The 19,683-nt window shown below is 42.0% G+C and overlaps 2 protein-coding genes across 7 annotated transcripts in view; one reads left to right on the top strand and one right to left on the bottom strand.

The window, feature by feature from the left end:
• The window catches only part of DDX60 (DExD/H-box helicase 60), a 49,142-nt gene extending 43,221 nt beyond the window's left edge, over positions 1 to 5,921 (bottom strand). Inside the window, exons 1-4 of one of the 3 annotated variants that reach the window (XM_083755295.1) lie at positions 5,622 to 5,921; positions 2,200 to 2,327; positions 1,671 to 1,731; positions 978 to 1,167 (exon numbers count right to left, since the gene is read on the bottom strand). In XM_083755295.1, coding sequence (XP_083611421.1) covers positions 978 to 1,167; positions 1,671 to 1,731; positions 2,200 to 2,320 — 372 coding nt within the window. In that variant the 5' untranslated portion in view covers positions 2,321 to 2,327; positions 5,622 to 5,921. Of the gene's footprint in view, positions 1 to 977; positions 1,168 to 1,670; positions 1,732 to 2,199; positions 2,407 to 5,621 lie in introns of all 3 variants that reach the window. The other 2 variants (XM_083755293.1, XM_083755294.1) reach the window with 2 other exon arrangements.
• Positions 5,922 to 7,910: 1,989 nt separating this feature from the next.
• The window catches only part of PALLD (palladin, cytoskeletal associated protein), a 216,413-nt gene continuing 204,640 nt past the window's right edge, over positions 7,911 to 19,683 (top strand). For 2 of the 4 annotated variants that reach the window (XM_083755346.1, XM_083755352.1), the window contains exon 1: positions 18,036 to 18,197. Coding sequence is in view for 1 of the 4 variants with exons in the window: in XM_083755336.1 (XP_083611462.1) it covers positions 7,926 to 8,038 (113 nt within the window). In the remaining 3 variants the exon portion in view is untranslated. Of the gene's footprint in view, positions 8,039 to 18,030; positions 18,198 to 19,683 lie in introns of those variants that run through there. The other 2 variants (XM_083755336.1, XM_083755345.1) reach the window with 2 other exon arrangements.

Below are 19,683 nucleotides of genomic sequence, written 5' to 3'. Positions count from 1 at the left end.
ATATTATTGACTAAGGAACTGGGCTTCTACACATGAAGAGACTCCCAGTGCCTTCTACCTGGCACAGACAACACACCAGACCCAAACAGACAGGTAGGTAATGGGATGTTCAGCTGTAGCTCCAGTGGCTGCCATGTTAAGAGTCTTCACTCCTCAGTGATAGTGGCACATGGGAGAGCAAGTCAGGGACTAACTTAAATCACCTTCATTAATTTCAGTGGGCAGAATGTGAGTAAAACCTAGCTGAATACTAAGCATTACGTTAAGTTCTGTGCCTTTCTTGCACAGAAAAACAGAACAACTGGTGGAAAACAGGGGTCCCCACCAACTTTTGGCTGTGGTCTGACCTGCCACTGCCTCCACTTCCAGCACCACTTCCACACACCACACCTTAAGAGATTCAAAGGAATGCAGCTCTTGACATAGAGATGGCTCCCCTGTCCTAGTGGCCTGTCCATGGTCCTGAAATCTTTGCAGTTTAGGCTCTGAAATTACTGTATTCTGCATTGTTTTTATCCTTCACTAGCCATCACTGATCAAGGTATTGTTTGTGGATTGGACTCTGGCTGTCACTGGATTTTGCCTCCCTCGGACTGGACAACTGAAGCCAAAACAATTACATTTTCACAGTATTGCTTTTTGATTTTGTTTTTGCTCTACTATTAATTGAGATACTTTTTGTGCTTGATCAGAATAGAAGAAAAAGCTGGTCAGGTTGGTCACTTCAACCTAGTGAGCCAGATTTGTCCCACAAGTTGGCTAAGCCTGTTTGAAGGTTTTTTATCATGTTCAAAGCCAGGTAAGCAAGTTGAATGGAATAAAACAGCTTCTTTCTCACAATTGCTACATCTTTGTATTCTCTTCTTGTGACTGAAACACCTGTGGTCAAGTTAAACAAATACCAGAAGAGTGAACACATTTTTTTCCTCCAGTGAAGAAAACCACTGTACATAGTAAAAGCACATTTTACTTGTTACCTTGAAGAAAACAATGAAATATTTTGCTCCTTTGCTTGTTAAATCCAGGAGAAAGCGCTCAACTAGGTAGAAAAAGTGCAAGTTTTGTCCACGCTGCAATGTTAGTTCTCTTGCACAAGTGATGAATAATGAATCACCATCAATCAGAAAAAACTCTGACTCTACATAGTCATTCAACAAGCTGACATATCTGGATTAAAGACATAAACAAACAATGCAATTTAACAGTAGTTTTTTTAAAAATGCCATACTGATACACATATACACCCTAGGTCCTTTTGGTGAAGGGAAGGTAGTATCGTCATCATAAAAAACCCAGATACCTTCTTTCTAAAACACTGATTCATAAGCTAACTGAATAGTGGCTTGTAGTCATAGTGATTCCAATATTCCATTAGCTTAAGAATCAGATCTTCAGAAATCCTGTTCCTGATTACACAGCCCGTTTGGGCTGACAGACACCAGCATTCAATAGAAAGCTTGGGATGACCTAGTCTAAAATGACCTCAGGGTGTTCTGGGCTACAGCTTAAGATAAAGAAATGTATTTTCAATTACTACATACTATTTCCCTTCCCAAGACTGCCCAGGTCCTCTTTCATACCTAACAGCAGCTAAGCTAATGAAAGCGGGGAAGGGGAGGGGCACCTCCATTGTGACACTACAGGACAGGAGACTAGCTTATCATACATACTCAGCTTTTGGTATTTCATCCATAAGTAAACAAGTAATTTGTTCTATGCATCTCTGTAGCACTGAAAAAAGAAAAATGCAGACAGATCTTACGATTTATCACATACATTAGCCAATTTCCCACCAAGATCCTAAATAGCCGAAGAGGAAAACTGCGTAAGAAGCTATGTTGTAAAGCGACTTCTTTTCCAAGTTTCAGAGCAATTTTATAAGATCCTGGTCTTGTCCTAGATGTCAGTAAGCAAAACCCCCATCCATCCTGAAGACCTCATCATTATGAGGTAGTGTGGTGTAGCAGTTACGAGTGTTGGACTAGGACTGGGCATTTGGATAACGTGTGAAGAGACACTACACATGTACCAAGTTATATGTAGTGCTGCTCCACAATGTGAGAGGAAACCCTGTCTCAATGATATGCACTCCACCTACCCAGTGTTACCGTACAATGAAATAGGATCCTGGAAAAGGCATCAAACAAGACTACTCCAAAGAATATGAACACAAATAAAAAAAAACGTATAGTTACTTGCCTGGATTTTGGAAATCGTACAAACATGGTTCACTGGGAACTTTTGCCAAGGATGCTTGTTTGGGCTGGCTGAACGTGGAAAGAGAGGTTTCATCTCCTATGGAACTTGCTTCAGAAGCCATGGTGGGTCTATGGGTTTTGACATATGAATCGGTCCAGCTTTGGAAACTTGGTGTACTTACATCTGGCCCATTATTCTTCCATACACCTTGGAATTACCAAGCACACAGAGATATCATTCTACTATTTAAAAAATATTTTCATAGCTGAAAATGCATCTGAAAATACATTGACACTAATTTATGGCTGCTCAGCCCATATGACCCTATGATTCCCCCATTCAAGCCCCCCAAAAATCAGCATTCAGCAAAACTATTGCAAAATCACCAAAATCAAGACCTTCTTAAACCAACTGCTCAATATTTTCAGTGGAGGGGTTTCATTAAGTAATGTGTTTGAATGTTGAATGTGTAAGTGTATGTCTAGAGACAATGGATAAAACCAACACAAAGAGATGTACTGCTGGATAAGTGTTCAATGGTTATTGTATTTGTTTAAAAACCGATAAAAAATTTTTTAACCTATTGTAAAATTGGTAAGATGCTTCACAAATGTAAACACCAGCGTTATCTTTGCAACAGTCCCTCCTCATTCTCAGCAGTTCTCTGTTTTACAAAACGAAGCAATAATACATTTCGCTCCAGAGGTCAGGAAATAGATGACTTTTGCATAATTATGAAGCTATCATGGGAAGTGCTCAGTAGATATGCTTTTCCTGCTACATACTTGTAACACTATGTTAGATCATTTTCCTTCTGAACAAATATGAATAGGGGTAGTACCATCTACTAATGGATGATAGCCAGATGGCTATGATCAGAGGCAGAATGCCACTGGTTCCTAGTTTCTGACAAACACAAATAGGGTGAGCACTTTTGTACTCAGGTCTGATAAGGAGCAAAGTGTACCAAAGAACTTTGTACCTAGTTAGATAAAAATGTTGCAGCAACAATCAATCACTTTTATGAAAAACGTAAGTTGGACCACATAAAATGCCTTCAGTTTGAAGTCCCCAAAATTAGCTTAGCTATGTTTATGACTATTTTAAAACTCAACTTAAAACATTCTCTCCAGAAAAGGCCTTATGTTAAGAAATGTCAGGAGCTACATGGAAGCTCATTAATTTTTAGTATGCCCCATTAAATACTGCAAACTGTCTTCTTGAGTCTGATAAAACCCACATTCACCAAAAATCTTACTGTTAACTTCACACTCTGCCCCCCACCCCACCCCCTTTCCAGAAAAAGTATCCACTGGTGTCAGGAATTGTGAGAGGAGAGCGGACAAGGGGTGAAAAGAAGAGTTAAATATATTCCCTGCCATGATAGCCTTTTCTCCTGCACGCTACTTTTTATAATGCAAAGGAAAAGATTTAGGGACCCATATATTTCCCCCCATAGAAGGCATGTGATTCTGAACAACGGCCATGGAAAGGTTTAAGCATGACCACACTTTTCTATGAGCTCCCACTCATAGAATTCAGTCTTACAAGTCTCCTACAAGTGTGAGAGATTCCAGGCTGCACAGCCAGGAACTATGTGCAACTCGGCCCTTATAATGTGTTCGTTTCTTTCTAAAAAGCCCTTCTTCATCAAATCAGATTCTAGGGACTGGAACCCATAGGAGGTGCCAGAAGCAGTGCCGGATTTATGTATAAGCTAAACATGCTATAGCTTAGGGCCCCACTCTCTTGGGGGGGGGCAGGAATTTAAAGGGGGGGAAGTGGATGTACATTTCCAAAATATAAGATAAAAAATTAAAAAATAAAACCTAAATACAGCAACAGTGTTTGGTGTTGTGTAGACTCTTATGATGTAAGTAATGGGCCCCGCCTGCTAGCCTGCTCCCTAAAATATCACTGGCTTGCTAATTTCTATATACAGGGTGCCTACATTCTGCATGCACTGGTTGCATGGCAACATGAAGCTGCAGACTATAAATTTCAGGTTATAGCAGGTTTCTAGAGGCTAGATTATGAGTCTTTGTAAATCGTGTTTCTAAAGGAACTTTTGTTATTGCCAAATGCCAATGTGTTTGCATTATTAAGTTTGTTATGAATAAAAAAATCATTTTAAGTTAGAGCTTAATAATTATTTCACTATTAATATACTTCTGCTTAATTGTATTTCAGTTCAACAGTTCTTGGATAAAATACATATTTTGCTATGTGCAAATGGGTTTAGATACCTATTAGTCCATAAATTACCATATAGCATATATTCAACACACAAAAAACAGCGACAATTTGTTGTTGACAAAGGACAGCTGGACATATAAAGGGCCCCATTACCTTCAGTAGCTTAGGGCCTCATCAAACCTAAATCCAGCCCTGGCCAGGAGCTGGGGATGGGCAGGGGGCAAGCGCCCTCAAACACCCAGTCCACTTGCCTCACTATTTCTGAACTCCCGATTACCATATGCTCTTATTTTTCGTTCTTGCCCACTTATGTGCCCCACCCCATGTTCCCCCCCCCCCGGTGATAGTCTGACTCTGCAAATTTGGGGGAGGCTATCAGTGAGTAAGGGACGCGGGTGGTGCTGTGGGTTAAACCACAGAGCCTAGGACTTGCCGATCAGAAGGTCGGCGGTTCGAATCCCCGCGACGGAGTGAGCTCCCGTTGCTCGGTCCCAGTTCCTGCCAACCTAGCAGTTTGAAAGCACGTCAAAGTGCAAGTAGATAAATAGGTACTGCTCCAGCGGGAAGGTAAATGGCGTTTCCGTGTGCTGCTCTGGTTTGCCAGAAGCGGCTTAGTCATGCTGGCCACATGACCCGGAAGCTGTACGCCGGCTCCCTCGGCCAGTAAAGCGAGATGAGCGCAGCAACCCCAGAGTCTGACACGACTGGACCTAATGGTCAGGGGTCCCTTTACCTTTATCAGTAAGCAACCAGCAATCTTATTTTCAGTTCCTTTGGTGGCTGAAACAGATCTATTGTGTGGATCTGATCCTAAATATATATCCTAAGCAGATGAGTGTAGATCACAAAGATCTGGTGTCCACCCACTTACAATCCATTTCGAAGTTCACCCTGACACTAGCTTTCAGCCTTGCAGGGTTCAAGCCAGCCTGAAAAGTTAGAGCCTCCCTGACTGGAAGAGCCCTGTTCCCATCACCATGAAAGGAAGCAGGTAGCTCGCTCTGTTACTCTGTGAACTAGGCCAGGCGCTCTGCACATGCTCAAATACACAATCACCCTCCTATGCTGCCTAAGCAATAGCAATGTCGTTCTGCGCAAAGCTCCAGGGCGCAAACTCTTGTCTAGCTTTAACGTTAAGCATGGGAACCTTCTTCACTGATGCTCAAGGCTCCTTTCGTGCCTCCCCTTTCCAAATACCCCGACAAGCGCGCACACGCAACACACACCCTTCCACCGAAAACCTCCCGCCCCCCTTTTACTTCTTTTCTGCGCCGGAGAAATGGAGATGAGCGCACGCCTCTTCTCTCCTCCGCGACGCGCGCCTGGTCTGGAAGATGCGCGCTCGGGGACGCGGCGAGTTCCGTTTACGCATCGCGAAGTCAGCGGCGCTGTCCAACCAGGAAAGCAGAATTGAGTTTCGTTTTCGTTTCAGGCTACCCGCGATTAAGTTTCGTTTCTGGCGGAGCCTATATTTAGAACCTCTCCCCATGTGGATCAGATACATGAGGGACAGGCCACGCCCCAGATAAGACGCTGTGGTGGAGCACGTTGATGCAACAAGGTTAAAACGATCGCTGTTTCCTTATGGTACTAGAAATACAATGAAAGGCGGGGTAAGGATTGAGTCAGCTGTGCACAGGCTAAAACCACCTTGACGGTGACATTTGTGCAAGTTATTTCCACGTCACTAGAGATTGAGGACTTTGCGTTTTACAGCGCCTTTGCAGATTAGGCACTATAAAGCCTAACCACATTCGACTCTGTGTAGCCAGGCAGGATCAGTCTCTCCGAAAAGAGGCTTGAATGTGGCAGTGGGCTTAATTCCTCCCCATGCGTTCACAGAACATAGCTGGAAGAGGGTCCCAGAGCCACTTTTTATTGCACATTCGTGAAGTTTTGTGGTGCAGGAAGAGTCGCATGCTATCTGGCCTTCAATATTGTTTGTGCCTGCAAAAATGTTTCGGGGGCGGTCACACTGCTTCACTGATCAGCGCGTTCCGCTGATGAAATCCTGTGCCCTTTTTTTATACCGCAAATATGGTTTGTTTTTTGTCCTGATTTGGTTGCGTCGTCCAGCCAGTAATAATGTGGTTACCATTGGGGATGCATCGCAGAACAACTAATAAAGCAGAACAAATCCATCACTAATGCACTTTTGTTGTGATAGGAACATATTGCAGAACCCACCTGCAGTTTAAAAAAAAAAATGGTCTGGAGCAGGAGCAGCCCTATGTGGAAAGGGTTACAATTATTGTGGAAAGGTGTTTTGGGGTTTTTTCCAATAATTGACCTAAACTGTTTTTTGTGTATCTTGACCATTTTGTGATCTGCAGTCTTGCAGGGTGTGTGTCTTCCAACTCTTGATTCTGTGGTCTATGACATCAAACACTCCCAAAACAGACTTCCAAAATGCTTCTGAGTTCTCCAGCTTTCAGAGCCAAAGGATAACAGCATAGACTGGATCTGAGCAGGAAACAGGAATTAGATCAATCTCATTCATGATAAAAAATTCATTATTTCTAACGTTCTGGTTGCTCCAGAGTCCTGTGATGACTGATTCAGCTGCGCGAGGAGGTAACTTTACCAAGCGGGCGGGGTGTTGTGTGGGATCCACATTTAAGTTTCCATTCTCAGCAAACAGTCCTAAGCCGTAGTTGATATGCACTCGCCAGCTAAGTGGTTATGGTTTTCGTATTTGTATTGGTTTAAAAAAAAAAGGAAAAAAAGAGGCAGGCTCCAGGGGGCGCTAGTGCGCTGCTGCTTCTTCAACGGCGGGGATTAGAAACGGGGGGAGTTTTCGCCGGAAGCTGCCTGAGTAATTAATCCGACACGTTTTGAGTGCACGCGGGAGTCACGTGGAAGAAAGTGGGGGGCTTCCTTCTGAGTAGCACTTAATTCTAAGCTATCCAAATTGCGGGAAAACTGGAAACCTGAAGCAGCTTGCTATATAAGAGGCGGGGAAAGGGGGAGTCACAGCGAGGCATCCCTGACAGAAAGCGCATGAGGAAGAAAGAGGTTTCCATGGAGCACCAGCGGTTTCCGCAGCAAGCTGTCAGAAAAGGGGAATTGCGAGGTGTTGCAGGGACTCCGGGGAAAGTGAAGGGGGTCCTTTAGTCCAACCCCTTCCGAGAGAGGGGAGGACTCTCTTTCCACACGTTCACCTGCATTCACACCACACATAGACCGCAAAGCACACACGTCGGAATTACTGTATCCAGAAATATTTCGGAAGAAAATGGTGTCAAGCAAAAAAAAAAAAAAAAGTGAAGGGAAAAGGAACAGCTTAGTGAAATCCACCGTTAGGCAGGGGGACAGAGATGAGGAGTTCTTGCAGACAGTAAACACCTGCTGTTGCTGCTGCTGCTGCTGCACTTCAGCTTTTCTTGCAAATACATCGTTAACCCAAGTCTCAGTTCACAGGAAACAGTTGTCTTAATTAAGCACACAAGTAATAATATTGGCTTACTCACCTTACTCTGTACAATTTTAAAAGATGGGCCGTTTCAAGACTTCCGGGCATTAGCAAAGGAATGCATATAAGCATCACTGGGAATCTAATGCATGAAGGGCTCTGGTTCAGTGGTGGAGAGGAGACCATATTTTGCAGGCAGAAGGTCCCAGGTTCAGTCCCTGGCATCTCCAGGTAGGGTATGTTTATTTATAAATATATAGAGAGAGACCACTATTTATATAAAAAACAATTATATGTAAAACAATATGAAAATGTGAGCATATAAAACTGTTGTGGCAATGTGTGTTCTTTATTGATTGCATCAGTGTGATAGAAACATTTTCAGCAAGCATTTAAAAGTTAGAACAGAAAGCACCTGCTGAATGTCTATTGGCAGCGGATTCCACAAGGCATCTTCCGGTGTTCCTCTGACTGCACAAACGTTAGTCCCATTGAGCTGCAATCCTTATACTCACCTGGGAATAAATCCAATTGAACTCAGATGGGTTTGCTTCTGAGCAGACATGTATAGGGTTGCACTGTTATATTTTCAGCTTGTAAAAAGTTCATATGTACTGCCGTTACAAACACTCTTTCTGCTGCAGTGAGGTTTTCTGTCCATTTTCATTGTCATCGCCACCTCAGGGAAATAGAAGTACCGTAATTTGCCTTTGACCTGACACCATAAGGGATCCTCCACAACCGCTTTATTCAGCATTCATCCTGATTTGATTACACAAACCTGAACTTACTTCGTGGTTAGACTATACAACTTTTAGAATACATCTGAAGGCAGCCCTGTATAGGGAAGTTTTTAATATTTTATGTTTTATTACGATATTATATCTGTTGAAAGCTGCCCAGAGTGACTGGAGCAACCCAATTCCCTGGGCGAGGTACAAATAAAACAACAACAACAATGTCCTGCCATTACTGAGCATTCATTTTGATTTGTTTATGGGGCAGCCATCCATCCATCCTTCATTCCTATTTATTTCCTTGCTGGAAACATCTTCCTGTTGTCTTGTTCACCTCACAACTTTTCAGTGCTTTTACTGGCACTTGCCAAACCACCAAAAAAATGTTGGTTTGTAGCAGTAGGGCAGGAGAATGCTTTAAATCCACTTTAACTGTGCGAACTCAAAGTTCCAGTATGCATTTGGAATCCTTCCCGCAAAATACTGATGGTCTGGAGGCCCTCTCAGTCATTATCATCGTAACTGAAATGGAGGCAGGAGGCCTGGAAGCCTTCTGGAGCACCTGTCTATTAGCCAATCAAATAAGAAAGGGGGGGAAGCCCGAGGACTCTCCAACTCTGTGGAAATTCTTTCCAAAAATAGTCCTGAGTCGCCAAGTGCCTTCAGACATTTCTCTCAGCATTTGCACACACTCTTGCTCCCATCCTCGCCTTGCGCCAGAGTTCCCTTTATCTGTTTGTTTTTGTGGCATTTTATCAGTCAGGCGCTATGCGGGTTAAAGGCTGGTTAAATATTGAGTACTTTGGCACATTCCCACAGCAGAAATTGCTCCCTTGTTTCCCCACAGAGCGCAGCCCACATCCGTTTACACTGTCGTCTTTGTTTAGCATGCACACACACACAGCTTCTGTCATCGGTACGCAGCTGTCCGCATTTGTCTAATGCCAACTGCCTTTCATACTTGCAAGGTAGAAATCCTGATAGGCAGGCTCACTGGCACACACAAGTGGTTGGTAGGAAGAAAATGAAATCACTTATCGTCTTCCTTCTTCATAATAGGGAAATTCAAGGAAGTGTCTTTTCAAGTAGTCACCCCGTTCCGTAATAAACTCGCACGAGATAAAACTCCCTTTCAGATTTAATCATATAGTAAACCACATTTGGAACAAATGTTAGGGCTTGCACCCCGCCTTCATTATTCCCACCTCACAACTCACTGTTGCTATAAAGAAATACAGGTAATTAGGGTGATCCTATTAGACAAAATGAGGTGCTCCCTGCCATTCCTTCTGAGCCTGTCATCTGTTGTGTGTGGCACATGGCCTTTCTTACCTGGTGTCCTGGGGCAGGGGCAGGGGGTTAAAAATGCTGTCCTATCCCCAAGGCTGAAGTGAGAGTCAACTGCCAGCCAATCGGTTTCCGTTCATAGAAGTGGGGTACCGCCTTGTTCTTCCTCTCTGGGAGCAAAATGTTTGGGGCAGGTCCTGTTTCAAATCAAGGGAATTCATTTCCAACACATCATATATTTAAAGTAACCCTTGCCCCTCAAAGAATCCTGGGACTTGTAGTTTACAACCCTAATGCAGCTATAGTTCCCAGCACCCTGCAAAAAACTACAGTTCCCAGGATTGTGGGTGAGGTGTGTGCTTTAAATATGCTTAAAATGTACGGCACACAAGCAAAGTGGAACTTCGGAAACTTCCATATACCGAGTCAGACCATTGGTTCATCTAGCACAGTCTACAGAGAGACTGGGAGTAGTTCTCTAGGATTTCAGACAGGGGCCTTCCCAGCTCTATGTGGAGATGTATTCAGTCTGAGATCTCTTGCATGCAAAGCATAGTAATGCTGTACAGACATCAACATTTCCAAGAAAGTTGAAGCTATGATTTCCCAGACGTATTTAATGCTTCCAGTAGAAAATGGGCAAATCCTAGATCCATGCAGAAAGGGATATGAGACCCCCGGGTGTAGGGCGGGATATAAATTCAATAAATAAATAAATAAAATATATATGCAAACACGTTGCTGCAGCCTCTTTTGCCGGCACAGGCACATAATGAAGGGAGGGCCTCGGGAATGACACAGGAGACTACTGTTGGGTTGAATTAGGCCACTACATTTTTGATTACAGGAAAAAGTAGTCAAAACAAAAAAAAATTCCTTCCAGTAGCACCTTAAAGACCAACTAAGTTAGTTCTTGGTATGAGCTTTCGTGTGCATGCACACTTCTTCAGATACACTGAAGATACACTGTGTGTATCTGAAGAAGTGTGCATGCACACGAAAGCTCATACCAAGAACTAACTTAGTTGGTCTTTAAGGTGCTACTGGAAGGAATTTTTTTTTGTTTTGACTATGGCAGACCAACACGGCTACCTATCTGTAACAGGAAAAAGTAGGTTTGGCCACAGCATTGGGCTTGCCTGCTACCTCAGTGTTTTTTTCTGGGGGCGGGGGATGCAGGGGTATACATACCCCTAAACATTTTGTGAATCTAAGTATGGCCTCATTGAGGGGGCAGTATTTCAATATGAGTAGGAAAATGAGAGTACCCCTAAACTTTTTTTTTAATAGAAAAAAAGCACTGTACCTGATAGAAACCAGGTGGGGTCAAATCTGTGCTAGGGAGTCATCCCCAACATAGATTGGATGCCATGACCCCACACAGGCCGCCATTGGGAGAGGTGTGTTGGCTCATTGGTCCACCAGTGGACTCCTGGACAGAACCACCTTTCCTGGATCCCTCTTAACAGGGTACCCCAGTGACTAAGGATGCAGCCCCATGCCTAATCTGCCAAAGTTGTGACGGTTGCTACAAGGTAGGCGAAAACCTACAAGCCGGCCAATTTGCTTGCAGGAGAAAATTCCTCCCTGGCCCCCAAAATACATCAACTGAATTAACCATGACAAGGTCCATAAGCAATGTGCCCACTTCCCCACTCTGAACAGGCCCCTGAAGACTGGGTGGGTGGAAAATCCCATAATGATCGGCCAAGAGGGCAGCCGACACCTGACCGTCCTCTTAAATAGGATAGGGATGGACTGCTTGCAGCCCCAAGACCCAGTCTCTGATTGGCTGAGCGGGCACTGCCCGCCCTTACCTGAGGGTCTGACGTGGCCTGAGGTGGGCAGTGCCAGCCACCCCTCCCCTGGCCTCACCTGGAAAGATGGCGGCCTCCCTGAACCCACCACACCATGCAGCAATGGCCGCCCACCCAGAGTTCCAGGTGAGCAGATATTATCCTGTGCAGTGCACATTATCATTTCCCAAAACATATATTGCCATTCCTGAATCAGGCAAGCTACTTATTTTCACCAGCATGTTAGCACTTTGTACACGTGGTCTTTAGTGAGCTATGGCACACACCAGCAAATTTTTTTCACAAAACCAGAGTTGAAGCAAGCAATGAAAGAATTCTGTCATGTGCTGGTTTCTCTTTGATGCATATGCATTAAATCATGCCTAGATTGTTGTGTTTTCCCCAAAGACATAATGTGTCTTTCCTCCATGCATAGAGCATGAGACTATTGATCTCAAGGTCGTAGGTTCAACCCCTACATTGGGCAAAAGATTCCTGCATTGCAGAGGGTTGGACTAGATGACCCTCGTGGTCCCTTCCAACTCTATGGTTTTATTATTCTCTCCACTCCAAAGTTGAACCATTGAAAAAGATTGATTATGAAAGATTTTATTTTAAAAGGATGAATAAAATGTTGAAGAGATGGTGCTCATCAAACACTTATTCTCTTAAAATGCTTTATGAAGAGTGTAATAGGAAGAGGTTCTTTTAATGCAAGATTCTGTATAGTATCAAATCATTACAATTCCTGTATACTTGAGGGCAAGCAGTACTGTACATCTCTCAAATGCAAGAGCAACATGTTTGTCTGCTTCCAAGAGATGCTTCCATTTTCATAAGGAAGAAGGATTCTGTGTCTTCCTTGCTTTTGGGTTTCCTCTTTTAATGTTAAGTAGATGTTTTAATTTAGTACATTTGTAATTGTTGCATGAACAAACCATATTTTAAAACTTAATATATCAAATATTATAATTGTATGGGCAAACCTAGTTATACATAATATATTTGATGTTCCTGGAGTAATAATGTCCTGTTTTCCAAGTTCCCCCCAAAATTAACACCCTCCCCTGGCAAAAAAGAGCAGGTTTTCCCCATGACTTCAAGATTTCCATCTTTAATTACAAATCCCTACGCAGCAGCCTGGCCTTGGCAACTGTGAGCTTGCTCACCGTCTTTTCCTCTGTTCCAGGGATTGGAGAAAGTTTTCCCCATAGTGATGATGAGGACTGGCAGCTTACTCTGTTTTTAAAATGAAATCTAATCTCTCTGGAATGTTCTCAGTGTGCTGAGTATGAACACATGTCGGATTCACTTGTGGTTTATAGTCTTTTAGAGTCTATCAGAAAATAAACCCTAAATTGAATCTCACAGAGCCAGAAAATGTTGAGTTGAAAAATTAGGACTGTCATCTTTTCTATCTCTGATATGAAATGTTTTTGGTTGGGGTTTTTTTTTAGGGGACAGTAACTCCCCACAGCTCTGGAATATACTGCATATAGGTACACAAAGCTTTGACTGATGGAGAATCCAAAAGAGTCACCCTCTGCTCTTAACACTATTTTGCTATGAGGGACTTTTGCATAGCCTTCCATGGTATCACTTTCACCTCCCTGTCCAGGAAGTTCCTTGGATTTCATTGGCAAAGGAACTTTATAGCTCAGCTGTAGTTCGTGCTTCTTCACCTTATATCTAAATCCTGCAAGCTCCACTTTGCTTTTTAACTGTCAAGGGATATTAAATCATTAGAGGAATAAATCATAATTCCATACATGAGCCATCTGGGCTCTCATGGAAACCCACTAATGGTAAAGCCATTTTCCAGCACCGCAGCCATGTGCCCATAAATTTTATTTTGCCTTTGTGCCCCCACCCCCAGTGTAGCCTTAGATTAAGCATATTCAGATTGAAGGTGCTGTAATATTTACACCAACTTGACAGGAATAAGTGCAAATTTGGCAGAGCTATACAATGTAACAGATTTCTTCGGTCCCTGTTATAATATGTACAGTAGTTTACAAATGTCGTTGACTGTTATTTTTTCCACCCCCCTTTTTTTGAAGGAAACTTCTTTGACCAAGATGTTTAGGAAAGAAATAGAGCAATCTGCTGTATGAGCTATATGTAGGCTATATGCTTGCACTGTGTTGACCAGTCTCTGTTTCGAATGTAAAATCTTCATCTTTCTTGCTGTAATTGCATTAAGTTACAAATTTATGGATTTCAGACTTGAGTATGTATCTAAACCACTGAGCTTATTTGATCACCCAAGTGTGCCTTCCTCCAGTACTGACTCACTTTTAAAATTCTGAAGTGTCCTAAGCTACGTTGAACAAGTGACAACGGGGGGGGGGGGGAGAGAGAGAGAGAGAGAGAGAGAGAGAGAGAGGGGAAGATCACAGGGAAAATGAGAAAGAATGACGCCAAGGGTATGTCTAACTACATGGTAACTGTACACTGATTCTGTACTAGTTTAAGCCTCATGGCTTCTACTACAAAAAATCCAGGAATGGTAGCTTGACGTGGCTCCTTAGAATTTGGTGTTGGAGATCTGCAAGCCACACTCACAGAACGGCAATTCCCAGGGCTATATAGGAAGCAGTGCTGTATCAAAACTGTCCTCCAAGTTCTTAGAAGTTCTCTTCCTCTGCGGAAAAGTCCATTTCCTGCCTCATTCTCAGGGGACTTTAGCATCAGCTCTGAAGAGACTGTGTTAGATGACTGCCTAAACACATGGTTTCTGCATTTCTTTCCTTTTGATATTTACATTGTGGTTTGGAACTTCATTGTATAACATGGAATATGTGTTTTTCTTTCGTATGTTCTGTTTGCATATTTGTTTATGTTCCTGGTTGTTGCCTGCTAAATAAATATAAAAAGCAATAAAAATAGTTCAGAATAATTACTTTTGAATTTCTTTAGAAATTTTGAGATGGCCTTATGTTTGTGGATTTTCTTTCCAATAAACAAATCTCTACAGCCTCCCTACTTCCTGAACTGAAAAGGCCCCATGGGAAGTGTTTCCTAGTAATATATTTCCCTGGGCTTTAAGTGAAGCATGAGCATCTGGGAAGGCTGCATACATACCCCTGAGGAGATGATTTGTAGAATGAAAGGAGGCATATTCACAAACACGACTTGGCTACTTCAAAAGTAAGAATGACCACCAAAAAGAAACCCTGCAGCCCTCCCATGAGAAGTTTGCCCCTTTCTTTCCTCCCCTTTGATGATTTACTGATGCAATTTCCTTTCTCATTAATTGATGGAGAATAGTTAGAAGAAAGATGATATTTTTGGCACAGCACTGAGAGGAAGTTGCCTTCTAGCCGGTCCAGTTATTTGTCCATCTGTCTTCTGCTCAGACTGGCACTGGCTTTCCAGGGTTCGAGGCAGGGGTCTTTCACATCATCTGCTACCTGATCTTAGAGGCTGGAGGCTAAAAATGTCAGGGATTTAATTATGTGAAGCATGTAGTCTACCACTGAGCTATGGTGATTCCCTCAGGTTTCCTGGGGGGAAGGAATGATGCTTAAACAACTATGTGTCTAGTACAGAAAGATAAATTTAGTGGAAGACAGAGGTAAGGACAAAAAAGAGCCAAGGATGCTCTATTTGTGAGGATAGCGCTCTAAAGTTTTAAACTTCAAGCATTTTCTATTGAAAGTCGCTTTGGGGCACTTTTTTTGACCAAAAATTAACTCATCAATAATTTTGTAAATAAAGTCACAGTGCAATCCTTTACATGTAGTTTAATGGGACTTACTCTCTCTGTTCTAGCCGTCATTGCCAAACAAAGAACTCAAAAGCCCACTCAGGTTTCTGCCAAAGGCTTTAATGTGTAAATTTGATTGTTACATAGGCAAGGGACAGGTTACATTTTTTAAATTTATTTTTCAGATTGAAGCCATTTTGACCAGGGCTGTACTTATAAAGTTGGAACTGAATATGGAACAACTGATGGGTTCAAAATTGGGAAAGGAGTACGACAAGGCTGTATATTGTCGCCCTGCTTATTTAACTTATATGCAGAATACATCATGCGAAAATGAATCCCAAATTGGAATAACGATTGCCAGAAGAAATATCAACAACCTCAGATATGCAAATGTCACAACTCTGATGGCAGAAAGCGAGGAGCAATTAAAGAACCTCTTAATGAGAGTGAAAGAGGAGAGTGCAAAATATGGTCTGAAGCTCAACATCAAAAAAGCTAAGATCATGGCCACTGGTCCCATCACCTCCTGGCAAATAGAAGGGGGAGAAATGGAGACAGTGAGAGATTTTACTTTCTTGGGTTTCATGAACACTGCAGATGGTGACAGCAGTCACAAAATTAAAAGATGCCTGCTTCTTGGGAGAAAAGTGATGACAAACCTAGACAGCATCTTAAAAAGCAGAGACACCACCTTACTGAAAAAGCTCCATATAGTTAAAGCTATAGTTTTCCCAGTAGTGATGTATGGAAGTGAGAGCTGGACCATAAAGAAGGGTGATTGCCAAAGAATTGATGCTTTTGAATTATGGTACTGGAGGAGACTCTTGAGAGTCCCATGGACTGCAAGAAAATCAAACCTATCCATTCTGAAGGAAATCAGCCCTCAGTGCTCACTGGAAGGACAGATCCTGAAACTTCAGCTCCAATACTTTGGCCACCTCATGAGAAGAGAAGACTCCCTGGAAAAGACCCTGATGCTGGGAAAGATTGAGGGCACAAGGAGAAGGGGATGACAGAGGATGAGATGGTTGGACAGTGATCTCAAAGCTACGAACATGAGTTTGACCAAACTGCAGGAAGCAGTGGAAGACAGGAGTGCCTGGCGTGCTCTTGTCCATGGGGTCACAAAGAGTCGGACACGACTAAACAACTAAACAAAACAAAGTATTTATAAAACGGGAAGTACAAGACCCTGGCTTAGCACTGGTGTCATCTATTAATCCCCACCTCACAATTTTACCAGTTAAAGCAACCTTTCTCGGATGCATGGGCTAGGGGGCATGTTTTTGATAATATATAGGCAGCGGCCATTTTACACATGATCTGGAAGTGGCCCAGAAATGTGGCAGGACAGAACAGAGTGGAGCAAGATTATGCATGCTGCACAGATGCGCACGGGAATCAGAAACAAAACCCCCATACAAAATGGTCTCCACCTGTACATACATACGTAATTTTCTTTGTATTCCACCTTTTCATAGTTAAAACCATGCTCAATGCAGCTGACATGAAAAAATACATAATTACAAACATAACAAAAGTGGTCATAAACAATACATAAAACATTAAAAAATACACAAGCAAATTAAACAATTTCAACATAAATCTTAATAAGATCTAAAATGTAGATGCAAAAAATAATAATATCAAAAGCAGCAACAACGTTCCCCAGCAAAAGTGCCTAAATAATACCCCAGCTCAAGAGTCTGTTTAGCAGTCTCAGCTTTTGTAGCTGCAGTTAGTCAGGGCCCCAGCTTCCCAGGCCAGGTGCAAGGCGGGGAGCAGGTCTTCCAGGTCTCTGTCCTCTTCAGCAGCCTCAGTTTTCATAGGCATTGGTTTTGACAATGATGCTTGCACTAAGTGGTATAAATTAATATTCATTTCCACTTCCCCTACCCCCAAGAAAAGTTTGAGAACTGCTGCTAGAATGTAAAATGCAAATGTGATAGCACAGGCAGCACACATTGCATCATTTCCCCCCAAAAAAGGTTAAAAATCATGTTGCTAAGAAAAATAAGCATCATTCATTCCTAAGCACCTATCTCAGGGGTCAGCAAACGTTTTCAGCAGGGGGCCGGTCCACTGTCCCTCAGACCTTGTGGGGGGCTGGACTATATTTTGAAGAAGAAAATTGAATGAATTCCTATGCCCCACAAATAACCCAGAGATGCATTTTAAATAAAAGCACACATTCTAGTCACATAAAAACACACTGATTCCTGGACTGTCCGTGGGCTGGATTTAGAAGGTGATTGGGTCGGATCCAGACCCCGGGCCTTAGTTTGCCTACCCATGACCTATCTGAATACTGTGTGTGTAAGCATTGCAACAGGACAATCTGATAGCAAACAAGTATTGGACTAATTTACACCTAGTTACCAAAAGCATGCTTTGAAGTAAAGCAGAAAACTTTTCTATGGAAATTTATTTTGTATCAGTCAACCCCTACAGAATTCTTCAGGCTAGCTGTTACAAAGTTATGGGGGGAAACTTCCAGCATTGGTTTAAAGAACAATACTAGACTGCTTTTTGTAATCTCCAACAACTCCTTGGATATATAAGTATGAAGCACACACAGACGTTGCTCGTTCATCTTGGCCCAATGTTCGTTCTGCTGGAATTCCAGATAGTGGCAGTCCTGCTGAAACATGAGTTCAGTTACCAAATATAGATGAGTGGGTAGGAATTACATAGTCAGAGAAGACAGATGTAACTCAGAGGCCACAGTCACCTCGATACTGTGGACCAAGCAATCCTGAATGAATAGCTAAAGCAACTTCCAGCTTTCTTAGACAAAAGGAGGAAGAGCTTCCATGCTTGAAATTTATTCTATATGAAATTCTTCACACTGACTTAAGGTTTGTAAGATCCTTTTGGATTATTTATTCAATTCTGCTTAATTTTGTCCATGTATGAATGTTATATTTCATTCGCTACATATAAAGAGATTTCATTGACTGTTGCCATGCTTTCTGGTTGCATAATGTTTTTGAAAGCATTTGATTTTAATTTTTAAAGAAACTAATTATAGACATAATTAATTGCCTGTGTTTTTGTCCTGTGCATTTCCTTTTCCTGATTGCACTAGAAAATCAGATCGTGAACATTATTTTCAACAGGGCTAAACATATTCTAATTTATATTCATTATATGAATTATCAGTGCCTTTCAAACAATAACTTATAATGTTTAAGTAAGCATATTTATAACTGATGGTCTAAAGTTTCTGTGATTTTTTTCTATTGCTGTTTGTAGAATATCACATTTAGGCCTGAGAAAATTGTTTTAAAAAATCAAGAAATGCATGAAATAGCAGGCTAGCTACATGTACTTTTCATCTTTTTTTCCAAACTGTACAGTACATTGTTTTACCATCACCAATAAGCTCATTAGAGAGATGAGGAAAGCATTTATAAATATGCTGCTGTCTAATCAGAAGAGTCTAGAAATAGCTCATAGCCTAGTTCTAATTATGATCATGTATGCTATTTGATAGGGTTCAAGTGTTATTTTAACTAGAATAGATATGACTTAAAGAAGCAGAGTCCTGGCAAAGGAAAAGTGGATTTCCTGGATAATATTGCAGAGCTATACATTCTGGCCATGATGCAGCATTGAATGAAGCGCTTAATCCCACCGAAATAAATTGGGTAGGTTGGCAAACCTTAATTCAAAGCACACAGACTTGAAGGCTTACTGTTAGAGATGTGAAGCCTTTTTACAAGCAATCAAAATAAATGGACAAAAGTTCAGAAGAGCCAAATAATTGTGGTGCCCTGTAGGGAACTTGGCATTTTGTTCACAAACGAAGAAATGTTGCACCTTCTAGTAATCTAGTTACATTGCCAGGTGCCAACATATTTGCTTAGGTATCTATTTTAGGCACTTGCGATCAGATTAGCTGGCTGTTCTGGATGTGAATTTTTATCCTTTCTTTGTGTATGGACTATCTGGGAATGAATGGGTAAGACACATTTTTGCCAGGTTTGCTTTATTGTGTAGTGGATTGCAAAATGGACGTAAACCAATTTCAGTGGGTCTGGAGCACCCCTAACTTCCCGATTGTTGGATGCACTGTCCCACAAGCAATAATTTGCCTCATTGCATTCACTTTTCTGTGCCCACCAAGAACATTCTTCACTGTTGAATGGAATGAGAGCTGTCACTGCTTGCATGCACTGGAGCCTTGCAAAGATCTTGCTCACTTGCCACTGTGATGGAAAAACTAATACCAGCAGGATGCCAAGCATCATATTTAATAAAAAAATGACAAATAACACACATTTATTAAGAAATATATACCATGTATAACTATTATTTAAAATTGGGGGTGTTTCTTTTTTA

The sequence above is a fragment of the Podarcis gaigeae genome (genome assembly GCF_964106915.1).
Source record: "Podarcis gaigeae genome assembly, chromosome: 9".
Classification (NCBI taxonomy): domain Eukaryota; kingdom Metazoa; phylum Chordata; class Lepidosauria; order Squamata; family Lacertidae; genus Podarcis; species Podarcis gaigeae.
This window is presented reverse-complemented; position numbering and strand designations above follow the sequence as displayed.